The 22212-nt window shown below is 42.1% G+C and overlaps 1 protein-coding gene and 1 pseudogene across 2 annotated transcripts in view; one reads left to right on the top strand and one right to left on the bottom strand.

Annotated features, from left to right (window-relative positions):
- Positions 1-22212, top strand: part of TMEM241 (transmembrane protein 241) — a 216929-nt gene that overhangs the window by 126068 nt on the left and 68649 nt on the right. Inside the window, exons 12-13 of the mRNA XM_023742057.1 lie at positions 7469-7538; positions 12494-12587. Of these exons, the coding sequence (XP_023597825.1) occupies positions 7469-7538; positions 12494-12587 (164 nt within the window). The remainder of the gene's footprint in view (positions 1-7468; positions 7539-12493; positions 12588-22212) is intronic.
- On the bottom strand, positions 1878-2887 carry LOC101355818 (COMM domain-containing protein 7 pseudogene; annotated as a pseudogene). The gene has a single exon (XR_186600.2). The product of XR_186600.2 is annotated as a COMM domain-containing protein 7 pseudogene (transcript).

Below are 22212 nucleotides of genomic sequence, written 5' to 3'. Positions count from 1 at the left end.
TTTGAATTATGGTGTCGGTGAAGTATATTGAATATACCATGAATTGCCAAGAGAATGAGCAAATCTGTCTTGGAAGAAGTACAGCTAGAATGCTTCTTAGAAGCAAGGATGGCAAAACTTTGTCTCACATACTTTGGACACGTTATCAGGAGGGACCAGTCCCTGGAGAAGGACCTCATACTTGGTAAAGTAGAGGGTCAACGAAAAAGACGAAGACCTTCAAAGAGATGGATTGACACAGTGGCTGCAACAATGGGCTCAAGCATAGTAAGAATCATGAGGATGGTGCAGGACTGGATAGGGTTTCTTTCTGTTGTACATAGGGTCGCTATGAGTCGGAACAGACTTGATGGCACCTAGCAACAACAGTGGGTTTGTAATGGTCTCTGTAGTGCTTTTGACCAAGCTGCCCTTCTTACTCACCCATGATTAAGGAGAAAGATCGGCTTCCCTGTAGATGCAGATAATGTAGCTTTGGGTCATAACCTTTGGGGTGTGATGGGCAGTGGTGATTTGGTATCAGGTAGACAATTTTCCGTATCTTAGGCAAGAGCCCTGCCACTTTCCCCTCTTCAAATACTGAGTTTGCTTTTTAGTGGGTGGAATCCTCCTCCCCCTCTAGTTTTTCAACTTCACGATTCATGCAGAGACTCCAGGCGTCTTGGAACCTTGCTTGGGAAGAGTACTGCCCATCCCCTCTACTGTTTTAAGCCATTGTGGAGAAGAGAAATTCTTCCCTTGTTTGAAAGTTTGCATTTAATGTTTGTGTGTATATTAGTATTTGTATTCAGCTGTGGTGTTCAAGCAGGGGCAGATTATCCAATAGGCAAGGTAAGCACGGTGTTTACCTTGCTTACCAGATCATCTTTAGTGAACAGTTTCACATTTTTCACCACATTGAAGACTCTGCATCTAGGTATGGCTGGCATCTGTCTGTCTCCCAGGCCCACAGCACCTTCCTACAGAATCAAAGCCTCTTTTCAAATTTACAACCCTTGACAGGGGTAGATGACCCCGTAAGCAAGGTAAGCAAGGGCTTACTTGTGCTTATTTACCAATCTGTAGTGAACAATTTCACATGGTTCACTACAGGTGCTCTGGTAAGCACCATGCTTACTTTGCCTATTGGATAATCCGCCCCTGTGTTCAAGAGAAAGAATTTCAAAGAACTGGAAGAACAGGGAGATCCACAGGAATCTGATACAGAAATGACCTTGTTATCTGGTGTGTCTATTGTTAGTGTGTCGATAAAGCAAGCAGCACTCATTATACCTTGGAATTGACCCTTCCATTTTCTGCCAGTCATGAGGGGTAAGATGAGGTGAGAGGAAATTTTCTTGATGTTTAAATACTAGTTAGTCTTGAATGTGCTAAGATTATGCCACACTTTTTACTGTGGCAACTTTATACTCTGTAATCTTTAGAGAAATGGGACTCACTCCCTCACTCAGAGAGAGCAGAATAGTAACTATGGAAAACAAGAATGAAGGCTCAACTCAGACCTCATTTATAAGCTGCACGTTGATGCCACAAAACATGTTGGCACATCTTTTAACCACTTATTTGTGCTTAAACGGTGCAGTTCTTCACAAAGTATTGCAGGAGTGTTATCTTTTTTTTTTTTTTTTTTTTTCCTTCAGAACCTTTTTTATTCAGCACCTAACCAACAGAGGTCAGCTTCAACCAAAACAAGCTCAAATAGCCTCAAAAGGCCCACCTTATTATAACACAACAGGGCAAAACCAGAACTGGGGACAGAGTTTAGCCTCAGTTCTTTTCAGAGATGACCAATCACATATTTATACACAATGCTCAGTTAAAAACTGATTATCATTGCCCCACCACCACAAAGAGAGTGTGCAGAAATCCTTGGGGCTCTCCACACGTGTCATTCCTACAGTCTGCTTCTTGTTCAGCCATAAATGAGTTCTTGTTCTTTTGGGGGAAGGGTGGTCTGCGTGTATCTTGAGTGATGGCACCATCTGTAGACTCTAGAGTTTTGATGGGGAGGTGACTCAACTCATTTTCTTCCCTGAATCTGTTTTGAGTATCTAAAAAGTGTCCTGGGAGATGGGTGGTGATTCCTTAACAAAGAGTTTACAGGGTGATTGTGTAGGGCTCTTAAAGTACTTAATCCTGTAGTTTTTCAGAAACCTTTACACCTGGTCTCCCAAGAGGCAAGCAAGGCAAAATGAGCACCCAACAGGCCTGTGAGTGAGGTACCTCTCAGAGCAGTCACCCAGGGAGGGGAGGGTGGCAAGGCAGAGATGTAGGGGGACAGAAATCAGCTGAAACACTCCATGCTGGCTCTGACTCGCTCCATCTCGTGTAGGAAGCTGTAGAACTGAGGCAAAGTTAATTCTATATACAAATTTTCAGTTTGGTTTCCTTTTTTAACCACCAACTTTAATTGTAAAAAAATACTTCCCACTTCGTCCAACTCACTGCTCCCAGATGTCACTCCAAATTTCCACTCCATATCTATAAGCTGGTTAATCATCAGAGTCTGACCTATGGCCCACTGAGCAAGGGTCTGGGAATTCTGTTTCCACTTTTCAGAAAAGTAAGTGGCTTTGTACTCACTAAGACCCAGAGTTATGAAATCAGCCCGGACCTGCTCGGCTGTGAGACTCTTCTTCAGGGCACCATTTGGGACCAGCAGGAGGCTTTTCACGGTGCTGCTGAGGGGGCCAAGACTGATCTGATTAGTGGTGGCAAATTCAGAGAGCTGAGCCAGAAACCTTTCCACCTCTTTTGGCTCAGCTAGGAAGTGGAAAATCACTTCTGTAAGGGCTGAGAACTGCTGCGCGCTGAGCTGGTTCAGCTGCTACATGTCGCCGCCCACAGCCTCGGGCACAGGGTCTTGTGTGCAGTACAGATGGTCCATGGCGTCCGCTTCAGCCCCACAAGTCCAACAAGCCCCACACGCTTCAGCCCCACAAGTCCAACAAGCCCCACAAGCCTAGCCTCGCAGCCTCTGCCACCTTCCTGGGCTTCCTCCTTTCCTCCTTCGCCACCGCCATCCAGGAGTGTTATCTTTTGAGTATCTTTACAAACTTTTAAGGCTCCTGAGTTTAGTTTCACAAGGTTAGGGCCAGCCAGCCACGCGCTGTAACAGCTTCAGGGGTATTTATAGCCTAGAGGCATTTGTCTGTAGAGGTTGATGCACCCTCTCTGTTTAAGAGCTCCACCTTAGTGAAAGAGTAGGAAGGTTGAAGGTCAATTTGAATTTGCAGACCAACACAGCTAACTGGAAACTGTTTGGAACATTCTCTCCAGGGAAAACGAGAGGTATTTCGGTCTTTCGCATACTCACTTCAGCAGTGTTGTCCTGTGTCAGGTATGGTGCTAGGCACAGTGGATACAGTGATGAGTAAGATAGTCTTTGCTCTCAAGGACTTTGTAGTTCTAGGAGGAGACACAGATATGAAGTCAACTAAGTGCCCTGTGAGAAATGTGTTGAGGATTTAGGAAGGGCCCAAAAATAGTGAGCTATTCTTCTCTCTCTCTCTCTCTGTCCTCCCCTTCTCTTCCTCTTTCTCTCTCTCAATAATTTATGGGATCCGTTTTCAGGATTTGGGTGGGATTATTTAATCTAACTGAAAAATTACCCAGGACTAGAATTTTTTCTTATGGTCTACCTCTGACCGCTTCCGTTCTCTTTAGACTCCCAGTCTACCTCTGACCACTTTCCTGCTCTTTAGACTCCTCCAAAGCCTGGCTGTGTATAAGAGGAGCTGACATGCCATGAGTTCATTTCACCACTCAGGAGCATTTCTGATGAAAGACTAGGTGTTGAGAGGAGGTCGAGTGGAGGGGATGGTGGTTCTGGATTTATCTCCCTCTCTGTCTTGTGCTCCTTATCACACTGAGTGTACTGCAGTTTCTCTTACAGAGAGGGAAATTGGGAAAGGGCCAAGAACCAGAGTCACAGCTGCCACAGAGACAGCAAATTCTCCAAGACGTCCTCCTCCACCTGCCTGAACATGGGGCTCTGGCCATGCTGTGGGACTGGGGTACCAACGATTACCTTGGCTGTTGCTTCTGTAGGGAAAGGGACTTCAGAGTAAATCATAGTCTTCATGCACTAGATGTCCGAACCTGGTGTTTTAGTTTATGAAGTCCCTCCACCAACCTAGGTCTCAGTTAGGCAGGAGATCTATTCAGTGGAATCATGACTGAGAGAGAATAAGAAGTCTTAAGCTCTTGTTTTGGCTGCTCAAAAGCCAGATCCCAAAGAAAACCCCCTCCTTTTAGTTAAATACATACGTATATGTACAAACAAAACAGAAAAAAATAACAATAAAAAATACCGACCCTCCAGAGAAACGGCATTCAGAACTTTCTGTCCCAATAGATGATTGAATCATTTGAAATCATTTAAGGCTCTGAGGAAACATAGAAACCCATTGTGTCTTTGTTTCGAAGCTCTTGATTAATAAGTGTAGTGATGAAGGAAATACTGCCTTCGTGTCCCACTGCATACCTAATATCCTGTCAGTACTTAGGAGAGTCAGTCCTTCTCCCACCAGACCATCCAGATCTGATAGACAGACCAAGGACTGGGGTCTGGAAGCCCAGGTTCCCCCAGAGTCTCAGAAATTCCAGATTTGGAAGGATTTTAAAGCTTAGGCTATCTGCCGTGGCAGTACTTACCGTAATTCCTTTTCCCTGGACGTTTTTGGAAGGCTTTCTGCTTTTTTAATCCCGTGATTTTTTTGTTTGTGACCAAGTTCAAATTCCAGAGGGGGAAGCAGCCAGTATGTGTGATTATTTCCTCTTGCACCAAGTGGAACTAAAAGAATGAACTTACTTCACTAGAAATAAATGTACCCTTTGGACCTTAAAATAAAATGAGCATGCATGGTGGGTCTGGTCCCTGTGTCTTTTGTGCAGTAATTAAACACAAAAATGAAAAAAGATGTCAGAGGAATGTATTCACAGTCTTTTTTTAGACACAAGGCAGAAAAAGAAGAAAAAGAATCTTTAAAAAGAATCTTTTTCCTGCATGCTCCCTTCTGCAGGGAAGGCTGCCGGGTGGAGAGGAAGTATCCCAGGATCTGGCTTGGCTGAGGATCGCACCCTGGCTGCATAGCTCAAGAGTCTTGCAATCTTAGATCTCTTTTTTAAAATATAATTTTAGTTATGTTGTTGTTGAGAATATACACAGCAAAACATACACCAATTCAACAGTTTCTACATGTACCTTTTGGTGACACTGATTACATTCTTCGAGTTGTGTAACCATTCTCACCCTCCTTTTCTGACTTGTTCCTCCCCCATTAACATAAAGTCACTGCCCCCTAATGTTCCTATTTAATATTTTGAGTTGCTATTGTCAATTTGATCTCATATAGGTAGTTCTTACAAGAGCTAATGCTTAAGGCAGACCTTTTTTCACTAGTTAAGCTAAACTGTTGTTTGGTTTTAAGAAGACTTTAGGGGATATTTTTGGTTTAAGGTTTAAAGATTATCTCAGGGCAGTAGTTTTAGGGGTTCATCCAAACTTCATGGCTCCAGGAAGTCTGGAGTCCATGAGAATTTGAAATTCTGTTCTGCATGTTCTCCCTTTTGATCAGGATTCTTCTACGAAATCTTTGGTCAAAATGCAGTAATGGCAGCCAGGCACCATCCAGTTCTTCTGGTCTCATGGCAAAGGAGGCAGTTGTTCATGGAGTCAATTTCATATCCTCCTCCTATTCTTGACTCTCTTCCCTCTGTTGCTCCAGGCAAATAGAGACCAATTGTTGTGCTTTGGATGGCTGCTTGCAAGCTTTTAAGACCCCAAGCACCACACATTGAACTAGAAGTTAGAACAGAAGCACTAAACATGTTATTAGGCCAATTAACTGGGATATCCCATGAAACCGTGACCCTGAACCTCCAAACCAAGGAACTAAATCCCATGAGGTTTTTGGTTGTACATAGTCAACCTCAGCAACTACTTTTTTTTTTTTGGCATTATTGTAAATATATCTATCACACAACTTTTGCCAATTCGACTTTTTACAGGTATCCAACTTATTGGCAGCAATTACAATAATCAGCTGTGCAACCCTACCCTTAATCAGTGTGATATTTCCATCACTACTAACCCATCCCTTTTCTCCTTCCTCCTACCCCTGGTAACCACTAATAAACTTTGTTCTCTATGCATTTGTCTTTTTATGTAAGTGAGGTCATGTAATATTTGTCCTTTTGTGATTGACTTATTTCACTCAGCATACCGTCTTTCAGCTCCATCTATATTATAGCATGTATCAAACTTCATTTCTCCTACTGGCTTAGCAGTAACCCATTGTATGTATTTTGTTCATCTATTGATGAACATTTAGGTTGTTTCCACCTTTTAGCTATTGTGAACGGTGCTGCTGTAAACCTTGGTGTACAAGACTCTGAGTCTCTGCTTTCAAGTCTTTTGGGTATAAACCTAGGAGTGGAATTGCTGGGTCATATGATAGTTCTATTTTTAGTTTTTTGAGGAACCACCACACTGTTTTCCGCAATGGCTGTACCGTTTTGCATTCCCACCAGCAATGGGTAAAAACCAAAACCAAACCAAACCCGTTGCCGTTGAATCAATTCCAACTCATAGTGACCCTATAGGACAGAGTGGAACTGCCCCATAGGGTTTCCAAGGAGCAGCTGGTGGATTTGAACTGCTGACCTTTTGGCTAACAGCCAATCTTTTAACCACTGCACCATCAGGGCTCCACTAGCGATGGATAAGGGTGCGATAATTAGATCTCTTGACTTCTCTGAGCAACAGTAAAAATGGAGATTGTAAAACCTTACGGAGTTGTTATGAGGATTGAAGGAGGTGATGTTTGTAAAGCTTTTGACACAGGGCAGGCTCTCACTAAAACCAAACCAGTGCCTTCAAGTTGATTCCAGTTCATGGTGACCCCATGTGTGTCAGAGTAGAACTGCTCCATAGGGTTTTGGATGGCTGTATCCTTTCAGACGTAGATCGCCAGGCCTTTCTTCCAAGATGCCTCTGAGTGGACTCAAACTGTCAGTCTTTTGGTTAGCAACTGAGCACTTAACTGTTTGCACCACTCAGGTAATCGTAGGCTTTCACTAAATGGTTATTATTATGATCTTACCATCATTATTACGGAGCCCTGGTGGCGTAGTGGTTAAGAGCTACGGCTGCTGACCTAAAGGTCAGCAGTTTGAATCCACCAGCAGCTCCTTGGAAACCTTATGGGGCAGTTCTTCTCTGTCCTAAAGGATTGCTATGAGTTGAAATTGACTTGACGGCAATGGGTTTTATCATTATTATACGACAGTGTCATTACCAGGAGAAACCCTGGGCATGCCAGGGTGAACTAAATATTAGGATCTCAACACTCAGAGGACTCTCCTTCCATTTCTGGGAGCCACAGGGGACAGAGGGATGTGTGGGGCTGTGTGGGTGCTATGTGAGGCCGTGTGGCCATTGTCTGACCCTTGCTCTTCCCTTCAGGTGATCTCTTCAGCGTCCTGGAGTTTCCGTTCCTGTATTTCTACAGATTTCATGGCAGCTGCTGTGCCAGGTAATCTTTAGGTATAGAGCCCATTGCTCTGTTAATTTCTATGTTTTCTGTCCTCTCAGTTGTGTTTTAGTCTCAGTACGGTCATGTCACTGTGGAAGTGAGTGGTGGTGAGTGTGGGGAATAAGCAGCCCGCTCGTCAGCGTCGATCAACATGTTGTTGCTGAGCACCCTCAGGTGTCAGTGCAGTGCTGGATCCTGTGAGGACCTCTGTCCTGCAGAGGCTCCTCGGCCAGGGTAGTGGTTTCAAACTTTACTGAAGAGCTAGCAGCCTACCATTTTTTGTCTCCATAAGTAAATCTTCCACAGAGCTTCAATATTTGGATCCAGAATTCTACCCTCTCTGCTTCCATCTTGGCCTCCCTCTTGCCCCTGAAGGCAACCTCTAAAAAACCTCCACTGAGCCCTAAGACTCTAAGAAACAGACTGGAAACCAGTGATGAGGGGATGACCACACGATGATGGTTCATATTTGGCCTTGGGAAGTACACAGTGATGTAGGCCCATTAGAAGGATATGTTTAGATACCCGGAAGTTCATATCCACCCTCTACCCCCTTTCCTTCAGTGATCCTCACTTAATTTGACTTTATTATGCTGAGGAGTGGAAAGGCTTCTGGGGATCGTGTCAAAGCATGTGCTCTGACATGATGGAGAGACCAGACCTGGGTTGAATCCCAGCTCTGCTGCTTGCTGATGGTGTGGCCCTTGGACAGGTTATCCAGGTTCTCCCAAGCCTTAATTTTCTCATCTGTAAAATGGAAAAACAATACCAAGGCAGGGTTATTGTGCGCGTTAAATAAGATATGCAAGCCCCTAAGTATTGTGCCTGGCCAAATAAATGAGGACTATTATCTGCTCAGGTCAACTGTAAGTAAAATGTTAACACATCATGAGCAATTGTTACATAAAAATCAAACCAGCTACCCCCACACATATAAAACGGCACCTTGTAAAACAGGGATTCTATCCAGATAGCTAAATTGCTGATATGTGGTCAGATACTGATTTTGATGGGAGTGGGTCACATCCCTCAGGTGTGTTGGGGCAAAAAACAAACAATTTTTTAGAGTTTGTTTTTGCATTTGAGCCTCAGAATGATTTATTTATCACTCTCAGAAAAGTCTCAGGAGAACATTGACAGAATTCATCCTCCCAGTTCCTGTCAATTTGGTGAGGTGCGTTCTGACTGTGAGCTGGGATTGTACGGCATAGTCTCAGTCCTGTGTGGTCTGTGTGGACTTGGGTATCTGGGTGAACTAATAATTTCACGAATAAGAATCAACACAAAGCTGATTCCTAGGAGGCAGAAGTCAAGTATAGCTTTTCAACTTCTCCATTGTCTATGACACCAGCCGATTCCTTCTTCATGGCATTCTATTTCTCTGCTAAGGTTGGTAATTCACTACAACATCACACAGAACTCAGACCATACTTATGGTTATGTGGCTTATTAGGGTAAAAGATACAACTCATGAATAACTCAGGATTTGAACAAGCAGGAATAACAGGATACAATTCACAACTAGCTCAGTAGCAACATGAAGAGGTACTTGGGCGACGTTTGGAAAGGTAACCGGAGTGGAGGGCATGTCTCTCCCCAGGAAGCTCTTCTTTCAGGATTGTCTCCCTCAGGAAGCTTCTCTGAGCCTCAGTGTTTTGGGCTTTTATCAGCCAGCCCACACACTCATTATTGGTTACCAGGTAGGTTCCCAGACTGGCTTCCACTTATTAATACAAACCCTCAGGTGTAGCCAATGTAGTCCAACTACTCTAAGGGTTATTTCACAGAGGCCAGGGACAAAGGCTAAACTGTTTGAGGTAAAGTAACTAGTAACCCCACACTGGGAGTCTGGTCACTGGCTGCAGGGCAGACAGGGTGGGAGGGGAGGTCAACAGCGTGCTGTTATTTACAACAGTGCAACCCAGTTCACAGCCCACTGCTGTTGGCTTTGTGGGGTGGGGGCATCTGGCTGTATTTCTGCCCCTTTTAATCTGCAACTTTCTTATAGCTCAACGTGCAAAATCAGCTTTTCCACTTTAAAATTTGGAAGCCTTTATTTGGAGTAAGTTAATTCTGTTACATTATAGTCCCTGACTTCAGCACACAACTTTAACCTGTTTAAGAAGACGTAGGTTTTCCCCAAGTCATTTCATGCCTCCTCCATGACCATATCTCAGAATGAGAATTGTCACCCTCAGGAGGTCCTGGGTGAACTAAGAAGGGGCCACGGGGACCTGAGGGGACAATGCTGGCTGTGACCTGCAGATCCATTAACAGGGAGCGCAAGGCTCTTTCACTTCTGGGTTTCTCCCTCTACATTTACAACCTGCCTACATAGCCAGGGGCAGAAGAGCTGGAGGTGGAAGGAGAAAGATAAGTATCCGTGCATGCAAGATTTAGAAATGATTCACACACATTCAAGTCAAGTGACAGGAAGACTTATAGACTCTCTCATAAGCATGTCATTCACAAACTGGGAATAGCTTAGTCCTAGCACAGAGCTTGAGCCCAGGGGAAAAATGCAAGTGGAATCAAGCTCTTCCTCTAGCTGGAGGTGGGGAGGAGAGGAGAGAAGACCGAGGGGAAGGGGTGTGGAGGTTCGGCAGGTATTGGGGTGCAGGGTGACTTGAGAACCACCAGGGGAGCCCTGGAGCACCAGCTGCTGTGGCTTTTCCCTTCCCGTCTCTCCCTTCCCCATCTGGTCGGTCTCCATAGCTCCCCTCTTTATTTCTCTGCTCCACATCTCATGGCCAAGGGCACAGGGACTGTCTCACCTGTGTCCACCTGGTCACTATTCCCATGGTGAGGTGGAAATAGAGCTGTTTGAAGAGCCAGGAAACCTGGATTCTAATTGTGTCTGTGCCTCCTTTTCCTTGTTAATAAAGTGAGATTTGGGGGCTAAGTCATCTTTCTGTTCTGAAAGGCTCTGATTTGCGTAAGGTAGGATGAGGATTGCTATGTTTACGCCTATTTTAAGAACATAGAACCTGAGGCAAGAAAAAGGGGGATTTGGTTAAGGTTATGAGGGTCAGTGAGCACACCTAAGTCCAGGTCACTTGATTTCCAGCTTGCCGCTTACCCACAAAGGAGTCTCTCTTTTGGACGTGAATGACTTGATGTCTTAATCCGTGGCTGTCCAGTCGCCTATAACTGCAGATGCAAATGTGAACAAACTGTGCAGGCCACCAGGGCCCAGCATGCTGAAGTTTGCACAGTGGGAACCTAATGCCCGTCTCTGGTCCTGCCCCAAGAATGTGGCTGTACACTCATCTAATCTGATGAGGTAAAGGTACAGATTTCCGTGAAATTCGACCTTAGGTGTGTTAATCTCATTCAACCTGCTTTCTTCAACCTGACAAGCATTTCTTTAATACCTGCTTTGATAAAGGCACTGTGTTAGATAGGCTCTGTGGGGAATCACAGAGAAGCCAAGTTGGGATCCTGCCTCTGAGCTTAGGCACCAGTGATTATAACAAACAAACAAAAAGCCAAACTCGTTGCTGTTGAGTTGATTCCGACTCATAGTGTCCCTATAGGACAGAGCAGAATTGCCCCATAGGGTTTCCAAGGCTGTAAATCTTTATGAAAGCAGACTGCCACATCTTTCTCCCACGGAGCAACTCTTGGGTTTGAACCGCTGACCTTTTGGTTAGCAGCTGAGCCCTTAACCACTGACCACCAGGGCTCCAGTGACTATAATAAAGGTCAGATAATGGTGAGGTACCAGAGACTCTGCAGGCACAAATGAAATGTAACTCATATACCCTGCCCCTCTGGCTTGGGGTACAACTACAGTCTTGTCTCTTGCTTTTCACTTTTCAATTTCAGATAAAATTCACACCCAAGCTCCACTTGCACATATTTGTAGGAAGTCAACCTCTTCCTGTTGAGGCCACTCTGCCACACCCTCTGCCACAGTTTCCTGCCTCTAAATGTCAGTAAGAGTGACCATTCTGTTTGGAGCTCCCTTTGCTTTGGCCTTGACCACACAGTGAAACTTCTGAAAATGGTTCCAGCGCACGCCATTGCTTCCTTGTCCATTGCTGTGCTGGTGCCCTTGCTGGTCCAGACCTCTGAATAGCCCAGGATGCTACCCTAGCCTCAGGCTCCCATGGTTTGGGCTCTTTTACTTCACACACACACACACACACACACACACGCACACACACACACGCACACACATACACACACACACACTCTCGTGCTGAGGCATCATCCCTAAAGCAAAGCATCTTAGATCTGCCCGGTGTGGGGAGTTGTCCCGCATGTTCCTGTAACCCACCCTCCCCTTCAGAACATTACCTTGAGCTCAAGAGCCAGCCCAGGCCCCTCTTCTCATAGAATGAGTTTCCCTTTGGAGGTCTTTTCCTGGCAATTTGAGCTTCCTGGTAGAGCTTGGAAAAGATTGAAGCTGTACTGTGGCAAGCACCAAGCTCTCCAGGTAATCTGGGAGGGAGCATGAGGTATTGTTTTCCACATTTTTTTCTTTCATGATTTAACCAGAGACCTCCTAACTTCCTATATCCTCTCCCCACCTCCAATGAAATGCTGTCACCATGTTATTTTATTAGGTTCTATCGATTTCACCTTATAGCGACCCCATGTGGCAGACTAGAACAGCCCCACGGGGGTTTCTTAGCTGTAATCTTTACAGGAGCAGATTGCTAGGTCTTTCCCTGCAGAGTGGCTAGGTGGGTTCATACTGCCACCCTTTCAGTTAGCAGCCAAGTGCTTAACTGTTGTGTTACCAGGGCTCCTTGCTGTCACCATAGCTCCTTGGAAAAGTAGAGCTTATTTTAATTTTGCTTTTGTTTTTATCGAGAGATAACTAGAAAACAGATGAGATACAAATTATGTAATAATTAAAAATTGATTGGTAAATATAGCAGAAAATAGTTAGCTGTTGGCTAAAGGAAGACAAGCCTCACTAACTAAAGAATATTTTCTCCTTCCAGTGGATTTTTAGGATTCTTTCTCATGCTCAGCACAGTGAAGCTAAAAAGCACTATGGCCCCAGGGCAGTGTGCAGCCTGGATTTTTTTTGCTAAGGTAAGAGAGGGGAGGGGTGGGGAAATCTCTCTGCGAGCCCCTGCGTCCAGTATTCTTAGAGCCTATTCAATGGAAGATTCCGTCTTATGAAATCGTTTCTAGCCACTGGGCCTGAGCCTAATCCATCACCAATTCAGGCAACAATTCCTGAGGCCTTCCGCCTATTTTATCAGCATTACCTATTCAATCTTTATAGCACTCCTGGAAGATGACCTTTGGTAAACCCCTTAGCCTTCCTGAGCCTTAATTTCTGAAAATCTCTAGGGCCCCTCAAGCTTTTAGATGCAAGTGGAAGTTCTTATTTTCCTTTCCTGTGGGCTCTGAGGGTGTCCAGAGCTCAAGTGGCTTGCCCTAGAGGACTCTGTCTATCAGAGGTGATAGAGAAAGGAAAGGAGAAAAATGGCCAGGTTGGGAGACTTTGATGAAGCCTTCACAATGGAATAACTATAAAATTGCCCATTATGTATCTGAGTGTCCATGGTTGAAGCATAAGATAGAGAGGTGAGAAAACAAAGAAGAAACAGGGAGAGTGGGGAAGCAGCTGTGGAATTCACAGTTGTAACTGAAATACTTTGGAACTAACTCTTTCTATTGGATTATTTAATTTCTGTAATGTCTGTGAATAAGTCAAGTTGTGGGGCCCTGGGTTCTGCTTGCAAGGAGTGAGATTTCTTAATTAATTAATCTACTGAAATGGTGTCTTTAGCCATCTATATGCTTTTTGGTTGATTTGTTTTTCCTAGAAAAAACATTTTTCTTTGAAAATGAGACTTCACAGTGATTTTTTCACCTGAATAGTCTATTTTTTAATAGCATTAATCATTCCATTCCCAGCAGAATGTAAAGAATGGTTGAGATACTAACTTCCAGCATGATGGAGTGAGGAGGTTGATAAATCCTCTCCCCAAAAGGCAGCTACAAAGCTGGACAAAACTGTCAAAAATATCCATTTCAGCTCTCTTAAAATCGACCAAAGGCACACAACAAACTGAGAAGCACTTATTCATGAAAACTACTAAACTTTGGGTTTGAGTTTGTGGTGGTCTTTCCTAGGGTTGCTCCCATTCCCTCCTCCCCAGCTCTGAAAGTGTGATAGCTCAACCAGAGCAGGGCAGGCTGTGAAGACCAGAGGAGGCTCACTCTGTTTGGAGCATTGTCAACAAACAGGAAGGGCCAGTGTTCCATTAGCTTTACAGTCCTGTTTGGGGTGAACAATGGACCAGTGGACTAACCTGGGTTTTAATAGGTAGTTCTGGGAGATGAGGCACCACAGGGGGCTTGATAGTTCTCCTTGTATCCCAGATTGACCTTAGCCTGTATGCATGAGCAGCAGAGATGGAGCAGGCCCAAGCCACCCATACATCACTACCAGCGGTGCCTGCGTGGACACACAAAGGAGATGTGGGGGAGCCCAGCAGAAAGGGAAGAACGGGACAGACATGAAAACAGCCTGAAGTTTGGATGTGCTCTCCAGCCCACACACAGAATCAGAAAGTAGAAGTTTTCCTGGCTTGAAGTGTTTGAGTACAACCTTTGACCAATCTTTACCAGACCATCAAGCTATGCAAACACAGGAAGGACCCCTAGGAAGCCAGGATTAAAAATAAAAACAAGAAAAAAATAGAATAAAGACATCAGTAACTATACATTGCATAGGAGACAGATTTCACAGACTTAATCCAAATTACTAAACAAAAAGAACAACTCCTCTTTGTGGAAAAGTCAGAATACAGAGTTGCTATCACATAGTATCTAAAATTTCCAGTAATTAGAGACATTCAAAGAAACAAAGTGTGGTCCACACTCAGGAAAAAGCAGTCAGTAGAAACAGTCTGTGAGTGTCTGTTCTCAGATACTGGACTTGGCAGAAAAAAGATTTTAAAGCAGCTATTATAGGTATGTTCAGATATCTAAAGGGAACCATGTTTAAAGAATTAAAGGAAAGAATCAATGAATACAGAATCTCAGTGAAGAGATAGAAATTATAAAAAAGAACCAAATGGAAATTCTGAAGTTAAAAAGTATGGTAACTCAGAAGCCCCAAATAGCCAAAGCACTACTGAAAAAGAAGAACAGAGTAGGAGGTCTCACACTTCCAGATATCAAAGCATACTATACAGCCGCTGTAATCAAAACAGCCTCATATTGGTTCAATGATAGACACATAAACCAGTGGAATGGAATTGAGAACCCAGAACTAAATCCATCTGTTTATGGACAGCTGACTTTGGAAAGAAACAGTCTCTTTTAATAAATGGTACTGGCAAAACTGGATATCCACTTACAGAAAATGAAACAGGACCCATGCCTCACACCAAACACAAAAACTAGCCTCACACCAGGCACACAAACTAACTCAAAATGCATCAAAGACCTAAATGTTAAAACTATAAAATTCCTGGAAGAAAACATAGGGAGGAAACTATGGGACGTAATCTTTAAAAAAATAGGCTAACATAACTACAAATGCATGAATAGCAGAAGACACATTAGATAATTGGGACTGCATACAAATCAAACACTTATGCTCATCAAAAGAGTGAAAAAAAACAACCTGCAGACAAGGAAAAACTCTTTGGAAACAACATATCTGATAAGGGCCTAATCTCTAAAATATATAGAAAACTTCAACTCAATAACAAAAAGACAAACAACCCAATCAAAAAATGCGCAAAGGACGTGAACAGACACTTCACCAAAGAGGACAACCAAGTAGCCAACAAATACATGAAAAGGTGCTCAAGATCAAGCCATTAGAGAGATGCAAATCAAAACCACAATGAGATACCATCTCACCCTGGCTAAAGATGGCTCTGATACAAAAACAAACAAACAAACCAGATAACAACAAATGTTGATGTGGATGTGGGGAGATTGGCACCCTTATCCATTGCTAGTGGGACTGTAAAATGGTACAACTACTATGGAAGATAGTAGTTTTTTGCTTCCTCAAAAAACTAGAAGTAGAACTACCTTACAATCCGACTCCTAGGTATATACTAATAGTGACACGAACAGACATTTGCACACCTACATTCATTGCAGCATTAATCACAATAGCAAAAAAATAGAAACAGCCTAAGTGCCCTTCAGTGGATAAATGGATAAGTAAAATGTGGCACATACTACCATGTAATACTATGTAACCATAAAGAACAATGAGGAGTCTGCGAAACATATAACATGGATGGTTCAGGAGGACATAATGCTAAGTGAAATAAGTCAGTCACATAAGGACAAATATTGTATGATCCCACTTTTATAAAAAGACAGGAACAGATATATATACAGATACCAGTGTTCATTGGTGGTTACCAGTGATGGGGAGGGCACTCTTTAGATTGTAGATACTAGTTATTTTTGGTGATGGGAAAAGTAGCACAGAATGTGGGTGTAAGCACAGCTTGACCAAAGTAAATGATGCCACTAAGAAGTACACAAGAGAAAAGGAAGTTTGTGCCAAAGAATGTGACGTATATAATTGGGCAGCAACACCAATAATAACCAAAAAGTGAGTCACATGTGTAGGTGTATAGGCATGTATGTGTATTGGTAGCCACAGGTGAGTACATATGTGTGCACAGATAGAAGTATCTATATGTACATGTATGTACAGGTATGTGTGTGCATGCATATATATATTCAAAGAGGGCACAGTTACAGATACTTTTCAGATGTAACCAAACACCTTGTGAGAATGGTTTTCCGGGTTTGAAGGCTTAGGGCATTAGTCTCATGGGACAACTCAGTCAATTGGCATAATATAGTTCACCAAGTTCATGTTCTGTATCCTAGTGGTGTGAGTAGCGTCTGGGGTCTTAATAGCTTGCAATTACCCATGTAAGGTACATCTGTTGGTCTCTACTCATCAGGCGCAAAAGAGAAGGAAACCAAAGTCTCAGAGAAGAAACTAGTCTACAGAGCTAATATCCTACATGAGCCATGGCCTCATCTACCCTGAGACCAGAACTAGATGGTGCCCAGCTACCACTACTGTCCATTCTGATCAGGGCCACAATAGATAGACCATGTTAGAATGGGAGTAAAACACGGAACAGAACTCAGATTCTTAAGAATTTCAGACTTACTGGACCAGTTGAAACTAGAGGACTCCCTGAGACTATTGCCCCGAGATACTCTTTAAACCTTGAACCAAAACTAACCCTTGAGGTCACCTTTTAGTGAAATAACAGATTGGTACACAAAATAAAGGATATTATTTGTGAGTATGGTGCCCCATTAAAAAACTATCTGTACGAGACCAAAAGATCAACAATTACTCTAAAGCAAAGATAAGAATATAAGAGAGCAGGGAAACTAGAGTACTAGAAACAGAACGACCAGAACCCAATTAAAGAGAATGTTGACACATTGCGAAAAATGTAACTAATGTCACTGAACAGTTTTTGTAGAAATTGTCAAATGGGAATCTAATTTGCTGTGTAAATTTTCACCGAAAACACAATAAAATATCATTTTAAAAAAATTTTAAAAATTACAATAAATTTAAAAAATGATTGGGGAGGGTAGATCAAATAAAATACACAACCAAAAAAAAAAATACAGTAACAAAAAATTTCTAGAGGAACTTGGCAGCAGATTTGAGATACCAGAAGAAAGAATAAGTGAGCTGGAAGGTAGAGCAATAGAAATTATCCAGTCTGAACAACAAAAATTTTAAAAACTAAAGAAATATGAACAGAGCTTCAGAGACCTGTGATACATCAAGTGTATCAATATATGTATAATAAGAATTCTAGAAAGAGAAAAGAGAGGGATAGAAAAAATATTTGAAAAAATAATGGCTGAAAACTTCCTAAATTTGATGAAAAATATTAGTTTACTGATGTTAGAACCTCAGTGAACCCCAAGTAGGGACTTTTACACTTAGACACATTATGATTGTTGAAAGACAGAAAATCTTGAAAGTAGCAAGACAGAAATGATGCATCACATATAGGGGAACAATAATATGATGAATAGTTGACTTCTCATCAAAAACAGTGGAGGCCAGAAGGCAGTGGGTTGACACATTCAACATGCTAAAAAAAAGTGTCAACCAAGAATTCTATATACAACAAAACTATCCTTTAAAAATAAAGGAGAAATAAAGACATTCTGAGATAAAGACTGAGAGATTTGTTGCTAGCAGCTCTATCAACAATTACAGTCTATGTGAAAGGATTAAATACCCCCACTCAAATGGCAAGATAATCAGAATGAATTTAAAAAAAACTAAGACCCAACTATATACTGTCTTCAAGAGGCATATCTTAGATTCAGAGCTATAGATTGAAAGTTAAAGAATGGAAAAGATATGCCATGCAAACAGTAACTATCAGAGAGCTAACTGGGGTAGTTATATTAATATAATAGAATTTAAGACAGAAAATATTACTAGAGACAAACAAGAATATTTAATAATGATAAAAATATGAATATATTAGGAAGATATAACAGGTATAAATGTATATACATCTAACAATAGCACCCCAAAATATATGAGCAAAAACTGACAGAATTGGTAGGAGAAATAAACAGCCCAACAATAATAGAGATTTCAATACTGCACTCTCAACTGGATAGAAACAACCAGATAGATAGATACAACTAGATAGAATGACTAGATAGAAAAGATACAGAAGACTTGAACAACACTGTCAACCAACTTGATGTAACAAATTTGTACGACAATCCACTCTATGACTTTTCAAGCACACATGGAACATTCTCTAGGATACACTATAGGCTGGGTCACAAAACAAGTCCCAATAAATTTAAAAAGATTTAAACCATATAAAGTACATTCTCTGGCCAAAACAAAATTAAATTAGAAATTTGCAACAGAAAGAAATCTAGGAAAACATTTATTTGGAAATATACATAAATAATATACTTCTAATAAGTAAGGGCCAGGACTTCAATACATATTTTTGGGGGACACAACTCAATCCATAACAGGGGGGCTTATAATTTCTTCCTTTATTGTTAATTTAAAATAGGAAGGATTCTTAATTGACTGTAGTGGCTTAATGTTAATCCTCCTTAAATGTGGAGGATTGGATTAATTAAGCCACTGAAGTTTCTTCCAGCCTTAGTACTTGGTAAATCAATCGCAATCTTTGTCTCCCTCCTTCTCTCTCTGTCTTTCTGCACCTCTTCTTTTTTGTTTGAAAATAGACTCTGTGATCCTCAGTAGCAGAATATGTACCCATTCTTTGGGGCACCCACACATTACAGTGTGTTGACATTTGAAGTACAGGGTACTTCAGTGCACTGAAGACACTGGCGAAAGCAAAGCTCCAGGAATGGACGGAATACCAGTTGAGATGTTTCAACAGACGGATGGAGTGCTGGAGGTGCTCACTCGTCTATGCCAAGAAATTTGGAAGACAGCTGCCTGGCCAGAATACTAGAAGAGATGTATATTTGTGCCCATTCCAAAGAAAGGTGATCCCAACATAATGTGGAAATTTTCGAACAATATCCTTAATATCACTAAAAAAAAAAAAAAAAAACCATTGCTGTTGAGTTGATTCTGTCTCACAGCAACCCCATAGGACAGAATAGAACTGCCCCATAGAGTTTCCAAGGAGTGACTGGTGGATTCAAACTGCCAACCTTTTGGTTAGTAGCCAAACTCTTAACCACTGCACCACCAGGGCTCCAAATTTTGCTGAAGATAATTAAAAAATGGCTGCAGTAGTACATCAACAGGGAACTGCCAGAAATTCAAGCTGGATTCAGAAGAGGATGTGAACTAGGTATATCAGATGGATCTTGGCTGAAAGAGAATACCAGAGAGATGTTTACCTGTGTTTTATTAACTATGCAAAGGCATTCGACTGTGTGGATCATAACAAATTTGGATAACATTGCAAAGAAAAGGAATTCCAGAACACTTAATTGTGCTTATGCAGAACCTGTATATAGACCAAGAAGCAGTCGTTCAAATAGAACAAGGGAATACTACGTGGTTTAAAGTCAGAAAAGGTGTGTGTCAGGGTTGTATCCTTTCACCATGCTTATTCAGTCTGTATGCTGAGCAAATAATCCGAGAAGCTGGACTATGAGAAGAACAGGGCATCAGGATTGGAGGAAGACTCATTAACAGCTTGTGATATGCAAATGACACAACCTTGCTTGCTGAAAGTGAAGAGGACTTGAAGCACTTACTGATGAAGATCAAAGACTACAGCCTTCAGTATAGATTACACCTCAACATAAAACGAAAGTCTTCACAACTGGACCAATAAGCAACAGCATGATAAACAGGGAAATAGTGAAGTTGTACAGAATTTCATTTTATTTGGATCTACTGTCAACGCCCATGGAAGCAGCAGTCAAGAAATCAAACAACATATTACATTGGGCAAATCTGCTACAAAAGACCTCTTAAAAGTGTTCAAAGCAAAGATGTCATTTTGAGGACTAAGGTGTTCCTGACCCAAGCCATGCTATTTTAGTCACCTCATATGCATGCAAAAGCTGGACAATGCATAAGGAAGACGGAAGAAGAATTGATGCCTTTGAATTACAGTGTTGGTGAGAGTACTAAATATACCATGTACTGCCAGAAGAACAAACAATTCTGTCTTGGAAGAAGTATAGCCAGAATGCTGCTTACAAGGGATGATGATGAAACCTCCTCTTACATAACTTCGGACATGTTAAATCAGGAGGGATCAGTCCCTGGAGAAGGGCATCATGCTTGGTAAAGTAGAGGATCAGTGAAAAAGAGGAAGACCCTCATTGAGATGGATTTACACAGTGACTGCAACAGTGGACTCAAACATAGCAAAGATTGTGAGGATGGTGCAGGACCAGGCAGTGTTTCGTTCTGTTGTACATAAGGTCACTATGAGTCAGAACAGACTTGATGGCACCTAACAACAACAATACAGCATTTCACCATGATGTCATTGTGATTCTACTGGGTGCCAGCATATTCGGAAAGTGACTCAGAGGAATAATCCATTGGTGCCAGAGGAAAATGTGGATTCTGTGAAAGACCGAAAGATACACAGTCTGGAAGGTCATTAAGGAGGATGAGGGCACCTTCTTCCTTGCTCCGAAATGACTCTTTCTCTGCCATTTTCCAAGGTGTTGTCACATCACCTTCATCACTTCCAAGTAGCCATACTTCTGTCCGGTCCTCAGCTTTCTCTCTATCTTTTCCTTGGGTCTGAAAATGCTCAGAGTGGAAAATAGTGCCTTTGTAAGTCATTTTATATTCTTATCATTATGATTATTTTTCTTTCTGGGGATTTGAGAGATAGATTCTAAGAACTAAAAATAGCAGAATACATAGCAGTATATAGTCATCCCTTCATTTGGTAAATTCAAGCATGTGAAATCTAATTACATCCTCATAAAATCTTGAGATCCCCTCACACTTACAACGTAAATCATTGATGCAGGAAAAAGTGAATGGATTTAAGAGAAAAATAATGAAGTGTGTAGCTGTATAAGGAAGATGTGGCATAAGTTTCTGTTTTTTTCCTAGTGGGCTTGTCAACATGATGTCATTGTGATTCTACTGGGAGAAAGATTTAAGTTCTCACATGAGAGTTCTTCCTGGATTGAGTAGTGTCTGGTCTCATCCTTGTTAACTTCAACTTTACCAGTATTCTCAGCCCCCGTTGGAAAGAAGCAGCTTAGATCAGATTTGGGTTATGTTGAGGATGAGCTGGGAGAGTACAGGTATCCCCAGAGCAGCATAGCACTCAAGGAAGTCTTGAGGATCCAAAGTTTCTTCCCATTTAAAAGGTTATCTTCATAACACCACTTCCTTTTTTTAAGTTAATACCATTGCTGCCACCACCATTTTATATCCTTGAAGAAGTGATAGACCAGGGATCCCAGGGAAAATATTTTTTCTCTTGCTTGTGCATCTCTGGATTTGGTTTTATTTGTTTTTTTTATTGTTACAGTATTTAATGCATGCAGGGCAGGGACTAGGGACTAGAATGAAGCTAGGAGGGCACCTAGGTTACAAAATTTAAGGTGGCACTCACTGTCGGAGTCATGCAAGTGCAGGATCGGCACCTGAGAGTTGTTGTTGTTAGTTGTCATCCAGTTGGCTCCTACTCATGGTGACCTTATGTATAACAGAATGAAACATTACCTGCTCCTGTGCCACCTTTATGATTGTTGGTGTGTTTGAGTCCATTGTTGTGGCTGTTATGTCAGTCCATCTCATTGAAGGTTTCTCTTGTTTTTGTTGACCCTCTACCTTACCATGCCTGATGTCCTTTTTCTAGTGATTGGTCTTTCCTGATGACGTGTTCAAAGTAAGCAACTCGAAGTCTCACCATCCTTGCTTCTAAGGAACATTTTGGTTGTATTTCTTCTAAGACTGATTTGCTCATTCTTTTGGCTGTCCAGAGTATATTCATATTCTTCACCAACACCAGTTTGAATGCATCAGTCTTGTATTCTTGCTTGTCTTATTTTTGTCTTGATCCCCGATACTGCATCATAATTTACTGCCTCCTCGAAACAGCTTCTCAACTCCATGGAGTAAGTGCTTGGCTGCTAACCAGAAGATCAGTGGTTTGAGCCCACCACAGCTCTGTGGGAGAAAAGACCTGGCAATCTGCTCCCGTAAAGATTACAGCCTAGG

The sequence above is a fragment of the Trichechus manatus genome, unplaced genomic scaffold (genome assembly GCF_000243295.1).
Source record: "Trichechus manatus latirostris isolate Lorelei unplaced genomic scaffold, TriManLat1.0 scaffold00199, whole genome shotgun sequence".
Classification (NCBI taxonomy): Eukaryota; Metazoa; Chordata; class Mammalia; order Sirenia; family Trichechidae; genus Trichechus; species Trichechus manatus.
This window is presented reverse-complemented; position numbering and strand designations above follow the sequence as displayed.